Source organism: Anomaloglossus baeobatrachus, chromosome 3 (genome assembly GCF_048569485.1).
Source record: "Anomaloglossus baeobatrachus isolate aAnoBae1 chromosome 3, aAnoBae1.hap1, whole genome shotgun sequence".
In the NCBI taxonomy this organism is placed as follows: Eukaryota; Metazoa; Chordata; class Amphibia; order Anura; family Aromobatidae; genus Anomaloglossus; species Anomaloglossus baeobatrachus.
In genome coordinates this window covers 561021861-561041916 of record NC_134355.1, presented here as the reverse complement: position 1 = coordinate 561041916, position 20056 = coordinate 561021861, and the positions used below count along the sequence as shown (strand labels likewise).

At 48.7% G+C, this 20056-nt stretch overlaps 1 protein-coding gene across 1 annotated transcript in view; it reads left to right on the top strand.

The window, feature by feature from the left end:
* The window catches only part of CROCC2 (ciliary rootlet coiled-coil, rootletin family member 2), a 324826-nt gene that overhangs the window by 222420 nt on the left and 82350 nt on the right, over nt 1-20056 (top strand). The window contains exons 16-17 of the mRNA XM_075340867.1: nt 162-308; nt 5381-5611. Coding sequence (XP_075196982.1) covers nt 162-308; nt 5381-5611 — 378 coding nt within the window. The remainder of the gene's footprint in view (nt 1-161; nt 309-5380; nt 5612-20056) is intronic.

Here is a 20056-nt window from a genome sequence, read left to right as displayed (position 1 = left end):
TTATTAAGTGTTAATCCAAGAAAAGTGATCACCAGGGCATGCCACATAGACTATCTTTCTTGGTCCAAGAACTCTGCATGAGTTGCAAAATATTGATCTAAGCTCAGTACACAGCGTCTTTGGTATTAATTGTGTGTTTTTAACATGAATTTCTATGCCAGGCTGAATCTAGCAGAGCAGAACTAGAGCTGGCACTGAACCAGATGCGAAGTGAACGGGCGGCACTAAACGACTCGTTGGCCAAAATGGGTGCATTGAATGAAGGTTTAGCTCAAGATAAAGTGGCCCTGAATCGGCTAATTTTACAGGTACTTCTCGCTCTTAACTTATTTGCTTTAAGCGTACATTCACTATGTCAATTCTAGGATATTTTATGCATTTGTATTGGTTTGCAATCCACCTGTGTACATAGCAGATATAAGTCTACACACCTTAGCTATAATGCTAGATTTTTGTCTTGTAAAAGAATCATTCCAAAATGAATAATTTTAAAACTTTTTTCCATCTCTAATGTCACCCAGATTCATTGAGAAACAAACTGAAAACAATCCAAGGGGGGAAATAAAAATAACAAAAGTAAAATATTGTGCTTGAATAAGTATAAACACCCTCCTATAATTGAGGATGTTGTTGTGTTCAGACTTAACTAATCATATTTAGGGTTCGCTCATATTGGCACATAACACGGCCGAGTACCACCCGATGTTTTACCTGATAACGCTCGCTCCAATGTTATACTATGGGCCAGTGCCAACCAGCGCTTTTTTTCTCATGCTCATCACAGCATGCGGCCATTGGCAGTGTATATTGGGCATCGTGCACCCATTCAAGTCAATCGGTGCGTGCAAAGCATGATATACTCCAACACACACAATGGAGGAAATGAAGGGATAATTTTCACTGTCTTCTTGTCAGCTGTGCTCTGATTCTCATATTAAAGAGAATCAGAGCACAGAAAATAACCCTCTGCTCACGCTCGGATCAAAGCTTGAGCCGAGAGTCACTTGCATAATCCATCCATGAGAACATATACGACAGTGTGAGCGAGCCTTTAAACTTATGTTAGGGGTGCTTCACACATAGCGAGTTCGCTACCGAAATCGCTGCTACATCACGGTTTTGGTGACGCAACAGTGACCTCATTAGCGATCTCGCTGTGTGTGACACTGAGCAGCGATCTGGTCCCTGCTGTGAATCGCTGCTCGTTACACACAGCCCTGGTTCGTTTTCTTCAAAGGCGCTCTCCCGCTGTGACGCACACATCGCTGTGTGTGACAGCGAGAGAGCGACGAAATGAAGCGAGCAGGGAGCAGGAGTCGGCATCTGGCAGCTGCGGTAAGCTGTAACCAAGATAAACATCGGGTAACCAAGGGAAGCCCTTTCCCTGGTTACCCGATATTTACCTTCGTTACCAGCCTCCGCCGCTCTCGCTGCCAGTGCCGGCTCCCTGCTCCCTGCACATGTAGCTGCAGTACACATCAGGTAATTAACCCGATATGTACTGTAGCTAGGAGGGCAGAAAGCCAGCGCTAAGCAGTGTGCGCGGCTCCCTGCTCTCTGCACATGTAGCTGCAGTACACATCGTGTAATTAACCCGATGTGTACTGTAGCTAGGAGAGCAGGGAGCCAGCGCTAAGCAGTGTGCGCGGCTCCCTGCTCTCTGCACATGTAGCGACATTATGATCGCTGCTGCATCGCTGTGTTTGACAGCTAAGCAGCGATCATAACAGCGACTTACAAGGTCGCTGTTACGTCACAGAAAATGGTGACGTAACAGCGACGTCGTTGTCGCTGTCGCTATGTGTGAACCCAGCCTTAAAGCGATCTACTTATTTCTACCTATAATGCAAATATAGGATAAGATATTCAAGTCTCATTGGGAGATCAAGGCCATGTGCACACATTGAGTGTTTGGTGAGTTTTTCTACCTTTTAGTATTTGTAAGACAAGACCAGAAGTCGGTGATAAATCCAGAAGTGGTGACATGTTACTATTATACTTTTCCTCTGATTGTTTCACTCTGGTTTGGCTGCTGATGTAAAAAAACGTACCAAATACTCAACATTTGCACGTGGCCTTACAAATACTGAGGTAAAAACTCACCAAATACTCAATGTGTGCAAGTTTTGTATATATGTGTGGTATATATATATATATATATATATATATACAGTTAGGTCCAGAAATATTTGGACAGTGACACAATTTTCGCGAGTTGGGCTCTGCATGCCACCACATTGGATTTGAAATGAAACCTCTACAACAGAATTCAAGTGCAGATTGTAACGTTTAATTTGAAGGTTTGAACAAAAATATCTGATAGAAATTGTAGGAATTGTACACATTTCTTTACAAACACTCCACATTTTAGGAGGTCAAAAGTAATTGGAAAAATAAACCAAACCCAAACAAAATATTTTTATTTTCAATATTTTGTTGCGAATCCTTTGGAGGCAATCACTGCCTTAAGTCTGGAACCCATGAACATCACCAAACGCTGGGTTTCCTCCTTCTTAATGCTTTGCCAGGCCTTTACAGCCACAGCCTTCAGGTCTTGCTTGTTTGTGGGTCTTTCCGTCTTAAGTCTGGATTTCAGCAAGTGAAATGCATGCTCAATTGGGTTAAGATCTGGTGATTGACTTGGCCATTGCAGAATGTTCCACTTTTTTGCACTCATGAACTCCTGGGTAGCTTTGGCTGTATGCTTGGGGTCATTGTCCATCTGTACTATGAAGCGCCGTCTGATCAACTTTGCAGTATTTGGCTGAATCTGGGCTGAAAGTATATCCCGGTACACTTCAGAATTCATCCGGCTACTCTTGTCTGCTGTTATGTCATCAATAAACACAAGTGACCCAGTGCCATTGAAAGCCATGCATGCCCATGCCATCACGTTGCCTCCACCATGTTTTACAGAGGATGTGGTGTGCCTTGGATCATGTGCCGTTCCCTTTCTTCTCCAAACTTTTTTCTTCCCATCATTCTGGTACAGGTTGATCTTTGTCTCATCTGTCCATAGAATACTTTTCCAGAACTGAGCTGGCTTCATGAGGTGTTTTTCAGCAAATTTAACTCTGGCCTGTCTATTTTTGGAATTGATGAATGGTTTGCATCTAGATGTGAACCCTTTGTATTTACTTTCATGGAGTCTTCTCTTTACTGTTGACTTAGAGACAGATACACCTACTTCACTGAGAGTGTTCTGGACTTCAGTTGATGTTGTGAACGGGTTCTTCTTCACCAAAGAAAGTATGCGGCGATCATCCACCACTGTTGTCATCCGTGGACGCCCAGGCCTTTTTGAGTTCCCAAGCTCACCAGTCTATTCCTGTTTTCTCAGAATGTACCCGATTGTTGATTTTGCTACTCCAAGCATGTCTGCTATCTCTCTGATGGATTTTTTTCTTTTTTTTTCAGCCTCAGGATGTTCTGCTTCACCTCAATTGAGAGTTCCTTAGACCGCATGTTGTCTGGTCACAGCAACAGCTTCCAAATGCAAAACCACACACCTGTAATCAACCCCAGACCTTTTAACTACTTCATTGATTACAGGTTAACGAGGGAGACGCCTTCAGAGTTAATTGTAGCCCTTAGAGTCCCTTGTCCAATTACTTTTGGTCCCTTTAAAAAGAGGAGGCTATGCATTACAGAGCTATGATTCCTAAACCCTTTCTCCGATTTGGATGTGAAAACTCTCATGTTGCAGCTGGGAGTGTGCACTTTCAGCCCATATTATATATATAATTGTATTTCTGAACATGTTTTTGTAAACAGCTAAAATAACAAAACTTGTGTCACTGTCCAAATATTTCTGGACCTAACTATATATATATATATATATATATATATATATATATATATATATATATATATATATATATAAATGAAGCATAATCAAAATGCCATATATGTGTCCCAAAATTATACCAATAAAAATTACCAATTGTAACACAAAAATAAGCTGTCTTTGAGCTTTATAAACAAAGAAATAAAAATGTTTTGGCTCTCTGAATATGAAGCAAAAAAATATATATTTTATTTTATTAAAAAGTGATTTTCTTGCGCCAGAGAAAAAAAAAAAAAATAAATAAAAAAAATAGATTGATTATCAACATAATCGTAATATCCTATACAAATACTATACCATTACTTATCCCGTACAGTGAACGCCATAACAACAAAAATATGGAAACAATGCTAAAATTCATCCAGTTTTCCCAAAAATAAGGAAAACTTAATGGTGAAATGACCTCCGCTGTCAGGTAGAGCAGAGATCTTTAGACATTTAAACAGGGAGAGATAATTTATATCAGTATATTGTTTGAATTTTGAAAGAGTCTTTAGTATATGATTCCATCTCCCTAAAAGTACCCCACTTTATATATTATCATAATTGAACTATTAGTGTATTTATATAATTGTCCACGGGGCGTATCGAGCGCGATTTAGGGCAAGCCTTCGTGGAGCAGGGGCACCAAAAAAACTTAAGGTGAAAATCCTCCGCTGTTAGGTAGGGTACTGCTCTATAGGTTAATTAATTGCTAGAAAACATTTACATATTTTAGTATGTGTTTCATCATGTACACTCATTATGTGTTTTTTGTTTGTCCCTTTAATGCATACCAATAAATTTGCAACATTTTTAAATAATTATTTAAGGGAGCAGTTTTGATTTTAGCCAGTGGTAGATCTCTAATACTGTATACTTTGTGCGATGGTAAGTTATATGTACCCCAATATGCTGGAACTAGCAAATACAACTCATCCCTTTAAAAAACAAGCCCTCATACAACTATCTTAATAAAATGAGAGTAGTATTGTGCCTGGAAAGTGACAATGGAAAAAGTAAAAGAAAATGCTTTGCCCTTAAGACTCAAAATGATCCAGCCCCTTAGACAGTGTTCCTCAACCCAGTCCTCAAAAGTCACCAACAGTTCAGTCACAAAGTACAGTTTTGTGAACTAGTCTTACCAGATATAGTAACACACACAATTCACACATAGAAACACAGCAATCTTCTCTAAAAGACACTTCTTTGAGAAGAGCAAACTCCCTGTTACAGATTTTCACTTCCCTAATACTTTATGCATGCTGATTATTTTCTTTGAGAAGACCACTCTATAGAATACAATGCCATGGAAGACCACTCTATAGCATACCACTCCATAGAATACCACTCTATAGCATACCACTCCATAGAAGACCACTCTATAGCATACCACTCCATAGAAGACCACTCTATAGAATATCACTCCATACAAAAGCACTCCAATGCACTATTGGTCATTACAAAGAGGTTTCATTATAACATGAAAGATAGTTTGAAATATGTGGAACAAGAAGGATTTACTGTACTCCCTCTTTATACCCCTTGATACAGCTGGAAGCTGAACGGGGATTGCTTCAGGAGGACAGGCGGGTCAGCGAGACTAGCTGTGCTGCATTGCGGGAGCAGCGGGAAGCATTAGAGCTTGAAGTATCTCAGCTCCAGACAGAAAGAGCGGGACTGGAACGGAGGAGTCGGGAGATGGAAGAGAAGCAGCAGAGGATCGAGGAGCAGCTGCATAGTGTGCACAGAGAAAGAGCTAAACTAAGAGAACAGCTTGCGCAGGTAAAGGTGGCCTCATTGCTTTTGGTACATAGCCATTGCAACTGAATTTTTGTCTTTTCTATAGTTACAGAATGTTGATTTTATGACCAACACTTCAATCAGCAATGTCGTTCAATCAGTCACTCTGAAAATTCAAAGCCTATGCCTCCAAATTTATTAGCAGGAACTCATAGGGACACAAAATAAAAACATCTTTTCATACATTTTTTGGTGTTTGATATTTACATAGCACCTGGCCAACGTGCTTGGTGTAATCTGTTTACCCCAAGTTTATAGACATGGTCCAGTTTCTCTTGTAGTATTTGATTAATTTTTGCCTATGCCAGGAGTGAATTCTAATAGGAGGAAAAGTTTAAAGTGGTTGTCCACTTCTGATTCCACATGTGTCCCCCATGTAAAGTAAGAAGTCTATGCCCCCCTCCGCCACCTGCGGTTCTGATGCTTGAGGTCCCGGGGCTCACGTGTTGTGTCGTCATCCGTGCCCCGCATCCAATCAGCGCCAGCTTCTCTCTCCCCGCTTTCAGACAAACAAGTTAATGAACAGGAAATGAGCACTGTGGCTGCTGCTCACTTACTGATGATTGCTTATGTGGTCGAAGGTGGGAAAAAGAGAGAAGCTGGCATTGATTGGATGTGGGCCTTGTGTGACCTTGCAACAACGCATGAGCAGCGGGTAACGCAAGCATGGGCATCGCTGGAACAGCGCCAGCAGCAGAGGTGTGTATAGGCTTTTTTATTTTACATGGGAGAAACATATGGAATCAGAATTGGTTGTCCACTTTAAGGCGGGCTTTGCACGTTGCGACACCGCAAGCCGATGCTGCGATGTCGCACGCGATAGTCCCCACCCCCGTCACAGGTACAATATCTTGTGATAGCCAGCTTCACATGCACTCACCTGCCCTGCGACCGTCGCTCTGGCCGGCGACCCGCCTCCTTCCTAAGGGGGCGGGTCGTGCGGCGTCATAGCGACGGCAGGCGGCCAATAGCGGCGGAGGGGCGGAGATGAGCAGGATGTAAACATCCCGCCCACCTCCTTCCTTCCGTATAGCGGCAGGTAAGGAGATGTTCCTCGCTCCTGCGGTGCACAGTGATGTGTGCTGCCACAGGAACGAGGAACAAAATCGTACCTGTCGCGGCACCGGCATTATGGAAATGTCGGTGAATGCAACGATGATACGATAACGACGTTTTTGCGCTCGTTCATCGTATCATCTAGCATTTACACAGTACGATGTCGAAAGTGACGCTGGATGTGTGTCACTTTCGATTTGACCCCACCGACATCACACGTGCGATGTCGCAATGTGCAAAGCCGCCCTTAGGCTGTGTGCCCACAATGAATTTTTGATGCTTCATATTTTCACAAAATAAAAAATGCACCATTTTACAGTTCCAGTAGAATGGGTGGGATTTATAGAAATCTCCTGCCCATCGAGTTTCATTTTTACTCAGTGTAAACCGACCTGTGGTGCGTCTTTCAAATCTATAACATGTCAATTTCTCTGAGTGTTCTGTGTAGATTTTTCTCATAGACTTGCATTAGATGCGGGAAATCTCAGGTTAAAATGCACATGCGTTTTTAGTGCATTTCCGCTGCAAAAACGCATCATAAATGCATGTGATCCACACATAAGTATATCAATAAAGTTATGTCAAAGCCAAGAGTTAAGAATTATCAAAAACAAAGCTTTATACCAACAAGAGACAAAAACCGCAGGATCAAAAATTCAAGAAAATGCATGTAAAAAAAAAAACGCACACAAAAACACATGTAAACTTATTTACATATTAGGGACAAAAATGGTCCAGAAATTCTGCAAAATCAAAAACTTACCAAAAACTCATATGGGCACACAGCCTAAAGACCGCTTTACACGCTGCGACATCGCTCAAGCGATCTCGTTGGGGTCACGGAATTTGTGACGCACGTTCGGTCGCTTTAGCGATGCCGTTGCGTGTGACACCTTTGAGCGATTTTGCATCGTTGCAAAAACGTGCAAAATCGCTCATCGGTGACATGGGGGTCCATCCTCTAATATCGTTGCTGCAGCAGTAACGAAGTTGTTCCTCGTTCCTGCGGCAGCACACATCGCTCCGTGTGACACCTCAGGAACGAGGAACCTCTCCTTACCTGCCTCCCGCCCGCAATGCGGAAGGAAGGAGGTGGGTGGGATGTTCGTCCCGCTCATCTCCGCCCCTCCGCTTCTATTGGGCGGCGGTTCAGTGACGCTGCTGTGACGTCGCTGTGACGCTGAACGAACCGGCCCCTTAGAAAGGAGGCGTTTTGCCGGTCACAGCGACGTCGCAGGGCAGGTAAGTAATGTGACGGGTCTGGGCGATGTTGTGCGCCACGGGCATCGATTTGCCCGTGTCACACAACCGATGGGGGCGGGTACCCGCGCTAGCGATATCGGTCATGATATCGCAGCGTGTAAAGCGGCCTTAAGGGTATACCAATGTGTGGCGAATACGCTGTGGATTTTCCATTCAGATTTGCAAATCTCATCCTCATGCTGTGTAAATCAATCTGTACGGAAATCTACATGCAGGGCAGATTATAAATGGACATGTCGAATTGCATGTATATGTTGTGAGGTAGCGTGGTCGGCTGCGCAGCAGAAGACACGGGATCCAGGCATTAAGGTTCACAGCACACGGTTTTAATGTCCAAACAAAAGTCCATAACAAAATACATGTGCCTCTCCAGCAGAGAGCTCAGGGAGTTCTGTTCACTCCCCCACACCCGGCACACCTGCCCTTGTTCCTGATTCTATTTAACCCTCCCTTCAGCCTGTAGGGAAACAGCATTAACCCTAGAGTGGACCTACTTTCTATCATGGAGTGAGCACAACCGGGGCGAGACATACCGGCCGTCATAGATAACCCCGGTCACAGTCTCACATACCCCCCCCCTCAGTTCAAGCGTGCGGGGTTGAACTCCAGCCATCAAACACGGGCCGAGGGACAAGGCATCGGCGTTGCCCTGCAACCTACCGGCCCGGTGTTCAACCGTAAACCGGAAGTTCTGCAGAGAAAGGAACCACCGGGTAACCCGGGCATTCCGTTCCTTGGCGGACCTCATCCAGACCAGTGGAGAGTGATCCGTCACCAAGCGAAACTGACGTCCCAGCAGGTAATAGCGTAAGGACTCCAAGGCCCACTTAATCGCCAGGCACTCCTTCTCCACTACGCTATAATTCCGCTCGGGAGGGGTGAGCTTCCTACTTAAGAAGGTGACGGGGTGTTCCTCCCCCTGAACCACCTGAGACAGCACTGCCCCCAGGCCGACCTCTGAGGCCTCAGTCTGTACTATGAACTCCTTCCGGAAATCAGGGTGTACAAGAACGGGCTGTCCGCACAGGACCCCCTTCAGGGCCCGGAAGGAGTCCTCGGCCTGCGGAGTCCAGCGCACCATGACGGACTTCTTGCCTTTGAGAAGGTCCGTCAAGGGGGCTGATAGTCCCGCAAAATCCTTTACAAACCTCCTGTAGTACCCCACGATACCCAGGAAGGCCCTAACCTGCTTCGTGGTCAGGGGTCTAGGCCACTTCTGGATCGCCTCAACCTTGTTAATTTGGGGCTTAATCACTCCTTGGCCTATCACGTAGCCCAAGTAGCGGGCTTCCGTGAGTCCCAACGCACGTTTCTTGGGATTGGCCGTCAATCCGGCTGTTCGAAGCGCGTCCACCACCGCTTGTACCTGTTCCAAGTGGGTCTGCCAATCGGAGCTGTAAATAATGATGTCATCAAGGTACGCTGATGCATACGCCTGGTGGGGTTCCAGCACTAAGTCCATCAACCTCTGGAACGTGGCCGGAGCGCCATGTAACCCAAAAGGCAAGACTACATAGTGGAAGAGACCCTCCGGCGTAACAAAAGCGGTTTTCTCCCTGGCGGACTCCGTCAGTGGCACCTGCCAGTACCCCTTGGTCAGGTCGAGCGTGGTAAAATATCGCGCCTGTCCCAGCCTATCAATCAGCTCATCCACCCGGGGCATGGGGTAGAGATCGAACTTGGAGATTTCGTTCAATCTCCTAAAGTCATTGCAGAACCTTAAGGAGCCATCGGGTTTTGGTATTAGGACAATGGGACTAGCCCATTCACTCCGGGATTTTTCGATGACCCCTAGGCGTAGCATTGTCTTCACTTCCTCTGATATGGCTTGTCTTCGAGCCTCCGGCACGCGGTATGACTTCAGGCGTACCTTCAGGTGGGGCTCGGTGACAATATCATGTCGTATCAGACTGGTCCTACCGGGCAGCTCGGAGAAGACATCGGGGTTCTGCTGAACCATCCGTCTGGCCTCTCGCCTCTGTTGCTTGGTGAGGGCTTCTCCAATCCTTACTTCTGGTTCGTCCTCTCCGGAGGTCGCTGGAGCCGGATGTGAACGACTCGAAGAGGAGGGAGGTGGGGAAAAAACAGCCATCAGGCTTTCCCGTTCCTGCCAAGGTTTTAATAGGTTGACATGGTATATTTGTTCAGGTTTCCGCCTACCGGGCTGCAATACTTTATAGTTAACCACCCCGACTCTTTCCTTTATCTCGTAGGGGCCTTGCCACTGAGCCAGGAATTTACTCTCCGCCGTGGGGATTAATACCAACACCCGATCCCCGGGTTTAAAGGTCCGCATGGTGGCTTGTCTATTGTAGCGACCGCTTTGCGCGGCCTGAGCCTCCTGTAAATGCTCCTTCACAATTGGCATGACCGCGCTTATGCGGTTCTGCATACCCAAAATGTGTTCAATCACACTTTTATGGGGGGTGGGCTCTTGCTCCCATGTTTCCTTTGCCAGGTCCAACAATCCCCGGGGATGTCGCCCGTATAACAATTCAAAAGGCGAAAACCCCGTGGATGCCTGTGGCACCTCTCGTATGGCAAACATCAAATAGGGAAGCATCATATCCCAGTCTTTCCCGTCTTTAGAGATCACCCTTTTGAGCATGGTTTTCAGAGTTTTATTGAAACGCTCGACTAATCCGTCCGTTTGAGGATGATACACAGACGTACGCAACTGCTTGATCTGGAGTAGCCGGCATAGCTCTTTGGTCACTTTAGACATGAATGGGGTCCCCTGATCCGTAAGGATCTCCTTGGGCAACCCCACCCGGCAGAACACCGCAAACAACTCCCGAGCTATAAGCTTTGCTGCAGTATGTCTGAGAGGTATCGCCTCGGGATACCGGGTGGCATAGTCAACGATCACTAGGATGTGTTGGTGCCCTCGAGCGGACTTTACGAGGGGCCCCACCAGATCCATCCCTATCCGTTCAAAAGGGACTTCTATAATGGGTAAAGGTACCAACGGACTGCGAAAATGGGTTAGGGGGGCGGTAAGCTGACACTCCGGGCAGGTTTCGCAGAACCGTTTTACCTCCCCAAAGACCCCGGGCCAATAGAACCTTTGCAATATTCGCTCCTGCGTTTTCTTGACCCCTAGGTGGCCACTCATCAGGTGTTTATGAGCCAAGTCGAGGACCCGCCGGTGATGCGGCTGGGGCACCACCAACTGTTCTACCCCCACGCCCCGTATTTCATCTACCCGGTAGAGTAAATCTTGCTTAAGAGCGAAATGGGGGTACCTTACCTGTGCACCGGGCAGCTGTGCCACCCCGTCAACTACTGTCACCCGACTCCGGGCGTGTATTAACGTAGGGTCCTGGAGTTGGGCTGTCCCAAACGTATCCGGGGACGCCTCCAACTCCGGGATGGGCTCGACCATCTCAGCCTCTCCTGCCAATACCTCTAGGGGTGACCTATCAGGTTCACACTCTGTCCCTATCATGGTGACCCCTACGGCAGGCGTCCCGGATTCAGGATTGTAGGGCTCAGGTCCCGGACTGACCAATAACTGAGGGGACTTAGGGGGTCCCTTCCATAAAGTCCAAAAATAGGGCAGATCCCTTCCTAGGATCACGTCATAAGGAAGAGTGTTAAGAAGTCCCACCTCATGTTGCACCTGACCGCAAGGTGCTGTGATGGTGACAATCCCCGTGGGATAGTCGCGGCGGTCCCCATGTATGCAAACCACCCCCACGGTACGTCCTGTGGCCTTTACTTTAGCCCTCAAGGTGGATCGCACAAGGGTCACTAAGCTTCCGGAATCCAACAATCCTGTAACCGGACATCCATTCACCTGTATTTGGCACAAGTGGGGCTCCGTCTCTGGGGAGACCAGGTCAGCGGTACACACCACCTGAGCATACATTGAACCCCGCCGGGTAACCCCACAATCCATGGGCTCCGTGGTGAGTGGACACTGGGCTTCCATATGTCCCACCCGCTGGCACCGCCAACATCTAATGGGGACGGAAACCCCCTTGACGGGTTGTCGTTTAGGGTACAGAACCTTCCGGACCTCAGGAACGGCGGCCGCGGCCTCAGACGGGACGGTAGGGGACTCCTGCACCGTTGTCAGCGGTGGGTCCTTGGCCCTAGGCTTGGAGGGGCCGGACCGACGGGCGGTACGCAAAGTCTCAGTGTCCCGTATCAAGTCCTGCGTAGCCACATGCCGCTCTACCAAGGACACTAATTGGTCCAGGGTACTCGGGTCGCCCTGTCCTACCCACCGTTAAACGGTGACGGGTAAAGTGCGCACAAAACGATCCACTACTACCCTTTCCACCATTTGCGCCGGGCTCAGAGTGTCAGGCTGCAACCACTTTTTTACAAGATGCAACAAGTCATAGGCCTGGGAGCATACGGGTTTGGCTTCCTCATAGAACCACTGATTTACCCGCTGAGCCCGTACATAGGTATTCACCCCCAACCAAGCCAGTATTTCGGCTTTCAGGGTCACATAGTCAATGGCGTCCTCGGTACAGAGGTCCAGGTACGCTTTTTGGGGTTCCCCCGTCAGATAGGGCGACAATACCTCAGCCCACTGGGGGGTCGGCAGCTTTTCCCGCTCGGCCACCCGCTCAAACACCGCCAGGAACGCTTCCACATCATCACCCGGGGTCATCTTTTGCAACGCTTGTCTCACCGCTTTCCGGACGCTGCCGTCATCACCCGGTCCCGGGGTTGTTGCTGCCGGTCCGGCACGGATCGACTTGGCCAGGAGAACCATCTGTTCTTGGTGCCTTTTTTCCTGCGCTTGCAAGGCTTGCTGCTGACGTTCCAATGCCCGGAGCAGGTGTGCATTGGTCTGTTGCTGCTGTGCATTAGCCTGTTGTTGCTGTGCATTAGCCTCTTGTAGCTGTGCATTAGTCTGTTGCTGCTGCCTTAGTATGTCCTCCATGGTGTCGCCGGGTTTGGGCTGTAGTATAGCCGCTTGAATCCAGGACATTTGCTACTGGGTCACCAGGGATGGATGCTACACCTCACCGGCTGTCATGCCCGCCGATTCTCCACCATATGTGAGGTAGCGTGGTCGGCTGCGCAGCAGAAGACACGGGATCCAGGCATTAAGGTTCACAGCACACGGTTTTAATGTCCAAACAAAAGTCCATAACAAAATACATGTGCCTCTCCAGCAGAGAGCTCAGGGAGTTCTGTTCACTCCCCCACACCCGGCACACCTGCCCTTGTTCCTGATTCTATTTAACCCTCCCTTCAGCCTGTAGGGAAACAGCATTAACCCTAGAGTGGATCTACTTTCTATCATGGAGTGAGCACAACCGGGGCGAGACATACCGGCCGTCATAGATAACCCCGGTCACAGTCTCACAATGTACAGTTGAAACTAGAAGTTTACATACACTATCTAAAAAGACACATCTGAATGTTTTTCTCACTATCTGACACGAAATCCTAAAAAAACCTTTCCTGTTTTAGGTCAATTAGGAACCAAAATTATTTATATTTGCCAAATGCCAAAATAATGAGAGAAAAAATATTTTAAGGCATTTTTATAATTTCTGCAAAGTCAAAAGTTTACATACACTTTATTAGTATTTGGTACCATTGCCCTTAAACTGTATGACTTGGGTCAAACGTTTTGGATCTCCTTCCACAAGCTTCTCACAATAGTTGGTACGAATTTGGGCCCACGTCTCCTGACAGAACTGGTGTAGCCATGTTTGTAGGTCGCCTTTGCTCGCACTTGCCTTTTCAGGGGAATCGGGAGTCCACGGTGAACTTATTATCCCAGTTAACTGTTGCTCGTTAGAGACTTCATGGAGATTTTTTGCAGAACATGTCTTTGTTACACTGTCGCAAGGCAGATGCAGTAGTTATTATTCCTTGAGTCTCATTATATGCAGCTGTCTTCACGGAGGCTGTTTGATTACAGCACTTTTTTGCAGTTACTGGGATCTAGTACATACTCATAGCACTTGACCAAAATTGCTGATATAAATTGGACTGTGGTTCATTTTTACTTGAATACTGCATATCTTTATATATTGACCCCACCGTCTCTGTATGACTTTTTCTGCATTTCCGCTGTTTATGGAACGCACTTGTGCCTAGTATGCAATTTGCACTAGTATACTGTATTTATTATATAGCGCATTTCTGCGGTCATGCCTTATAGAGCGATGGGGATCCAATATACGGATATGCTATAGTGATTAATTTTTGCCTTTTGACGGGTGACTTGGCTCTTGGGGTTGTGCAATACTATATTTATATAGCAAGGTTTTTCTATAGTGATTTTGCACAAATTAACCCCTTCCCTCTCTCCCCCTCTTTTTGAAATAAGGCTGTTTTGCACTAGTCACTTTATTCATCTAATATTCCGGTGCAATGGATATTGATCTACCTGTTTAACATTTGTGAACTGAGATGCAGCATTGGTCACTTTATTGGATAAGCATGTGCAATATAATACCGCTTAACCCACGTAATTTTCTATTTTGACTGCAATTTACTATTTTATTGTGTGGTGTTTTTTCGTGATTGTATTTTTTGATGATAATAAAAAATTATTGATTTATTGTGACATTGTATACTCCTTTTTTGGATGGAAAAAATTCTTATTTCTTTCCATGTGATGCAATTGCCCATATATTTGCAATAGGATTGAGATCAGGGTTTTGTGATGGCCACTCCAAAACATTGACACTGTTTTCTTTAAACCACTTTGTAACCAGTTTGGCAGTATGCTTTGGGTCATTGTCCATTTGAAAGACCCATTTCCACCCAACATTTAAGTTTCCTGGCTGATGTCTTGAGATGTTGCTTCAGTATTGCCACATAATCTCCTGCAGCAAAACAACCCCACAACATGATGCTGCTACCCCCGTGTTTCACGGTTGGGACGGTGTTCTTTGGCTTGAAAGCTTCTCCTTTTTCCTCCAAACATAATGATCGTCATTTTGACCAAACAGTTCAATTTTAGTTTCTTCAGACCACAGGACTTATATCCAAAAATAAGGTCTTTTTTCCTGTGTGCATTTGCAAACATTAATCTGACTTTCTTTGTCGCTCCATTGGGAGACCCAGACAATTGGGTGTATAGCTTCTGCCTCCGGAGGCCACACAAAGTATTACACTTTAAAAAGTGTAACCCCTCCCCTCTGCCTATACACCCTCCCGTGCATCACGGGCTCCTCAGTTTTATGCTTTGTGTGGAAGGAGGCACACATCCACTCAGCTTCTCATTTTAGTTATATCGGTTGGAAGAAAAGTGGGCTCCCACGGGGCCCCCGGCATGTTCCCTTCTCACCCCACTATGTCGGCGGTGCTGTTAAGGTTGAGGTACCCATTGCGGGTACAAAGGCAGGAGCCTCATGCCGTCTCCTTCACCATCCCTTAGCGGCTCTGGGAGAAGTGGGATCCTGAGCGGTCATCCAGTCACTGGGACCGTGCTCCCTCCGAGCCCCTGGGGGAATCTGTCGGACAGGAGTTTGTTGATCCTCAGGGACCGGGCCCTGCATCACTAAGGTACTCTGTACCCCCATGGGGGATGTGCATGGAGCGCCTACATCCCGGACGCTGCAGCAGCTGCTTATTTGTGACGGCCGGCGGACTTCCGCGCCGACCGCGCCTGTTTGTCGGCCGCGGTGTTAAATTTAGTCCCCGGCTTCAATTGCGGCCTAGTAGCAAAACTCCCGCCCCCGGGCCTGTCTATCAGGGATAAGGGCGGGACTGCCGACCTGACATTGGCTGTGAGGGCCAGGGCATCCTGTATGTTCCTCCCCCCCTCACTGATCACTGTGGGGACTCCAGATTCCCGCACTTTTCTAACGCCGCCCACGGCTTCTCTCCTCCCCTGAGAGCTCCGGCAGCCATTTCTTTGGCACTCTGCCTGTGGAAGATTTCCTGGAAAGAGCTCTGCAACGCTGGGAGACCTAAGGCAGGGAATCTGGAGGACACACACTCCGCTTTTTAGCGGTCGGTAAGCCACACCGGTCACCCGGTGCTGGTCCCCTTAGGGTGCCGGAATAGATACTATATATATTTATATATTTCTGTTCGGTCGGGCTGTATACCCTTCCCATATACCCTCAGTGATCACTCTCCTAGGAGACAACAGCATGTCGTCCACAAGGAGCAAGGGGGCCAAGACACAGGGTTATTTTGCGACCTGTACCTCTTGTGCGGCTAAGTTACCTGCGGGTTCCACCTACCCTCACTGTGAGCAATGCTCAACCCCTGTTTTACTTCCACAACCGGAGCCTCGGTCACTAGTGGGCCCCTCGGCTCAGGTAGAATCCGTTGCTCCCCCTGTCCAGGCGGCAGGGACAGAGTTTGCAGTCTTTGCTGAAAAACTCTCTGAGTCACTCTCACAATCCATGGCTCAGTCCATGGACAAATGGTCTGCCAAGCTGCTGGAAGCTTTGCAGTCCAGACCGGTCCCTACACAGGCCCCGGGCCCTGTTGGATCTTCACCCCCAGGCCCCTCTCTGCCCGCGCCGCAGCACGCTCCCAGGGGGGGCCCTAGGTCTCATGGGGAGGACTCCGGCCCGGACCACAGTCCCAGACCGGCTAAGCGGGCACGCTGGGAATCTTCCCCGACTTCTTCACGCTGCTCGGGTTCCCAGCGTGAGGACTCTCTGGAGGACGAGGCGGACGTCGCAGCTCAGGGCTCTGACACTGACGTTGCCCTCAATCTTGATATACCTGACGGGGACGCCATAGTAAATAATCTTATCTCGTCCATCAACCAGGTGTTAGATATCTCTCCTCCACCGCCACCTGTAGAGGAGTCGACTTCTCAGCAGGAGAAACACCAGTTTCGGTTCCCTAAACGTACACGGAGTGCGTTTTTCGATCACTCTAACTTCAGAGATGCTGTCCAGAAGCCCAGAGCGGTTCCGGACAAGCGCTTTACTAAGCGCCTTACTGACACACGTTACCCCTTCCCTTCTGACGTTGTCAAGGGTTGGGCTCAATGTCCCAAGGTGCATCCCCCAGTCTCTAGATTGGCGGCTAGATCTGTAGTATCGGTTGCAGATGGATCATCGCTAAAGGATGCCACTGACAGGCAGATAGAGCTCCTGATGAAATCCATCTATGAAGCCACGGGCGCGTCTTTTGCCCCGGCCTTTGCAGCCGTGTGGGCACTACAAGCTATCTCAGCTTGTCTGGCTGAGATTAATGCCGTTACACGTAATTCTGCTCCGCAGGTTACGTCTTTGACTTCCCAGGCGTCAGTGTTTTCTTCCTACGCCATGAACGCAGTTTTAGACTCTGCTAGCCGTACAGCGGTGGCATCCGCTAACTCTGTGGCAGTCCGCAGGGCCATGTGGCTGCGTGAATAGAAGGCAGACTCGGCTTCTAAGAGGTTCTTAACCGGTTTGCCGTTTGCTGGCGACCGACTGTTTGGCGAACGATTGGATGAGATTATTAAGGAATCTAAGGGAAAGGACTCCTCCTTGCCCCAGTCCAAGCCAAAGAGACCTCAGCAACGACAGATACATTCGAGGTTTCGGTCCTTTCGTCCCTCCGCCAAGCCCCAATCCTCTTCGTCCAGCAGACCGGAGAAAGGCCAGAGGAACTCCTATGCGTGGCGGGCTAAGTCACGCCCCCAAAAGGCCGCAGGAGGCACTGCTTCCAAGTCGGCCTCCTCATGACTCTCGGCATCCCCGAACCGCATCCTCGGTCGGTGGCAGGCTCTCCCGCTTTTGCGACGCCTGGTGGCCACATGTTCAAGACCGATGGGTGAGAGACATTCTGTCTCACGGTTACAGGATAGAGTTCAGCTCTCGTCCTCCGACTCGTTTCTTCAGAACATCCCCGCCCCCTGAGCGAGCCGATGCACTTTTTCAGGCGGTGAACGCTCTGAAAACAGAAGAAGTTGTGATCCCTGTTCCCCCCCAGGAACATGGTCGCGGCTTTTACTCCAACTTGTTTGTGGTGCCAAAGAAGGACGGCTCGTTCCGTCCCGTTCTGGACCTCAAACTACTCAACAGACATGTGAGCACCAGACGGTTTCGGATGGAATCTCTCCGCTCGGTCATCGCTTCAATGTCACAAGGAGACTTCCTAGCATCGATCGACATCAAGGATGCTTATCTCCATGTGCCGATCGCACCCGAACATCAACGCTTTTTGCGCTTCGCCATCAGGGACGAACACCTTCAGTTCGTGGCATTGCCTTTCGGCCTGGCGACAGCCCCACGGGTGTTCACCAAGGTCATGGCATCTGTTGTGGCGGTCCTACACTCTCAGGGCCACTCGGTGATTCCCTACTTAGACGATCTTCTGGTCAGGGCACCCTCTCAGTTGGCGTGTCAAAACAGCCTTTCCGTCGCTCTGGCGACTCTCCAGCAGTTCGGGTGGATAATCAACTTTCCAAAATCCAAGTTGACACCGACCCAATCACTGACGTACCTTGGGATGGAGTTTCATACTCAGTCAGCGGTAGTCATGCTACCGCGGGACAAACTGCACCCCTGCCTGCAGAGAAAGCTATCTCTTCTTCGGGGTCAGTCACACCCCTTGAGGCGCCTCATGCACTTCCTGGGGAAGATGGTGGCAGCGATGGAGGCAGTGCCCTTCGCGCAATTCCATCTGTGGCCACTCCAGTGGGACATTCTCCGAAAATGGGACAGGAGGTCGACTTCACTCAACAGGAACGTCTCTCTGTCCCTTGCAACCAAGACGTCACTTCAGTGGTGGCTCCTTCCCAACTCTCTGTCGTAGGGGAAATCCTTCCTACCCCCAACCTGGGCTGTGGTCACCACGGACGCGAGCCTGTCAGGGTGGGGAGCGGTTTTTCTCCACCACAGGGCTCAGGGAACCTGGACTCCGATAGTCATCCCTTCAGATCAATATTCTGGAGATAAGGGCAGTGTATCTAGCCCTATTGGCCTTTCATCGGTGGCTGGAGGGCAGGCAGATCCGAATCCAGTCGGACAACGCCACGGCCGTCGCTTACATCAACCACCAAGGCGGCACTCGCAGTCGTCAAGCCTTCCAGGAAGTCCGGCGAATTCTGCAGTGGGTGGAAGACACAGGCTCCACCATCTCCGCAGTGCACATCCCGGACGTCGAGAGATCTGTCGCCGCTGGGGAACGCCGGACGTCGATCTCATGGCGTCACGGCACAACAACAAAGTCCCGGCATTCATGGCCCGGTCTCAAGATCACAGAGCTCTGGCGGCGGACGCATTAGTTCAGGATTGGTCGCAGTTTCGACTTCCCTATGTGTTTCCTCCTCTGGTGATGCTCCCCAGAGTGCTGCGCAAAATCAGGTCCGACTGTCATCGCGCCATTCTCGTCGCTCCAGATTGGCCGAGGCGGTCGTGGTACCCGGATCTGTGGCATCTCACGGTGGGTCAACCGTGGGCGCTCCCAGACCGCCCAGACTTGCTGTCTCAAGGGCCGTTTTTCCATCTGAATTCTGCGGCCCTCAACCTGACTGTGTGGCCATTGAGTCCTGGCTCCTAGTGTCCTCAGGGTTATCTCAAGATGTCATTGCCACTATGAGACAGGCCAGGAAACCAACGTCCGCCAAGATCTATCACAGGTCTTGGAGGATCTTCTTATCCTGGTGCTCTGACAAGGGTTTTACTCCCTGGCCCTTTGCCTTACCCACTTTTCTTTCATTCCTTCAATCCGGAATGGACAAGGGTTTGTCTCTCGGCTCTCTCAAGGGACAAGTATCGGCGCTTTCCGTATTTTTTCAAAAGCGTCTAGCCAGGCTTCCGCAGGTCCGCACGTTCCTGCAGGGAGTTTGCCACATAGTCTCACCTTACAAGCGTCCGCTTGAACCCTGGGACCTCAATAGGGTGCTAACGGCTCTTCAGAAACCACCTTTCGAGCCGCTGCGGGAGGTCTCTTTATCACGTCTTTCGCAAAAGGTGGCATTTCTAGTGGCAGTTACGTCGCTCCGTAGAGTGTCGGAACTGGCAGCGCTGTCATGCAAGCCCCCTTCCTGGTTTTTCACCAGGATAAGGTGGTTCTACGTCCGGTCCCGGAATTTCTCCCTAAAGTGGTATCCCCTTTTCATCTCAATCAGGATATCTCCTTACCTTCATTTTACCCTCATCGAGTTCACCAATGTGAAAAGGATTTGCACTCATTAGATTTAGTGAGAGCACTCCGACTCTACGT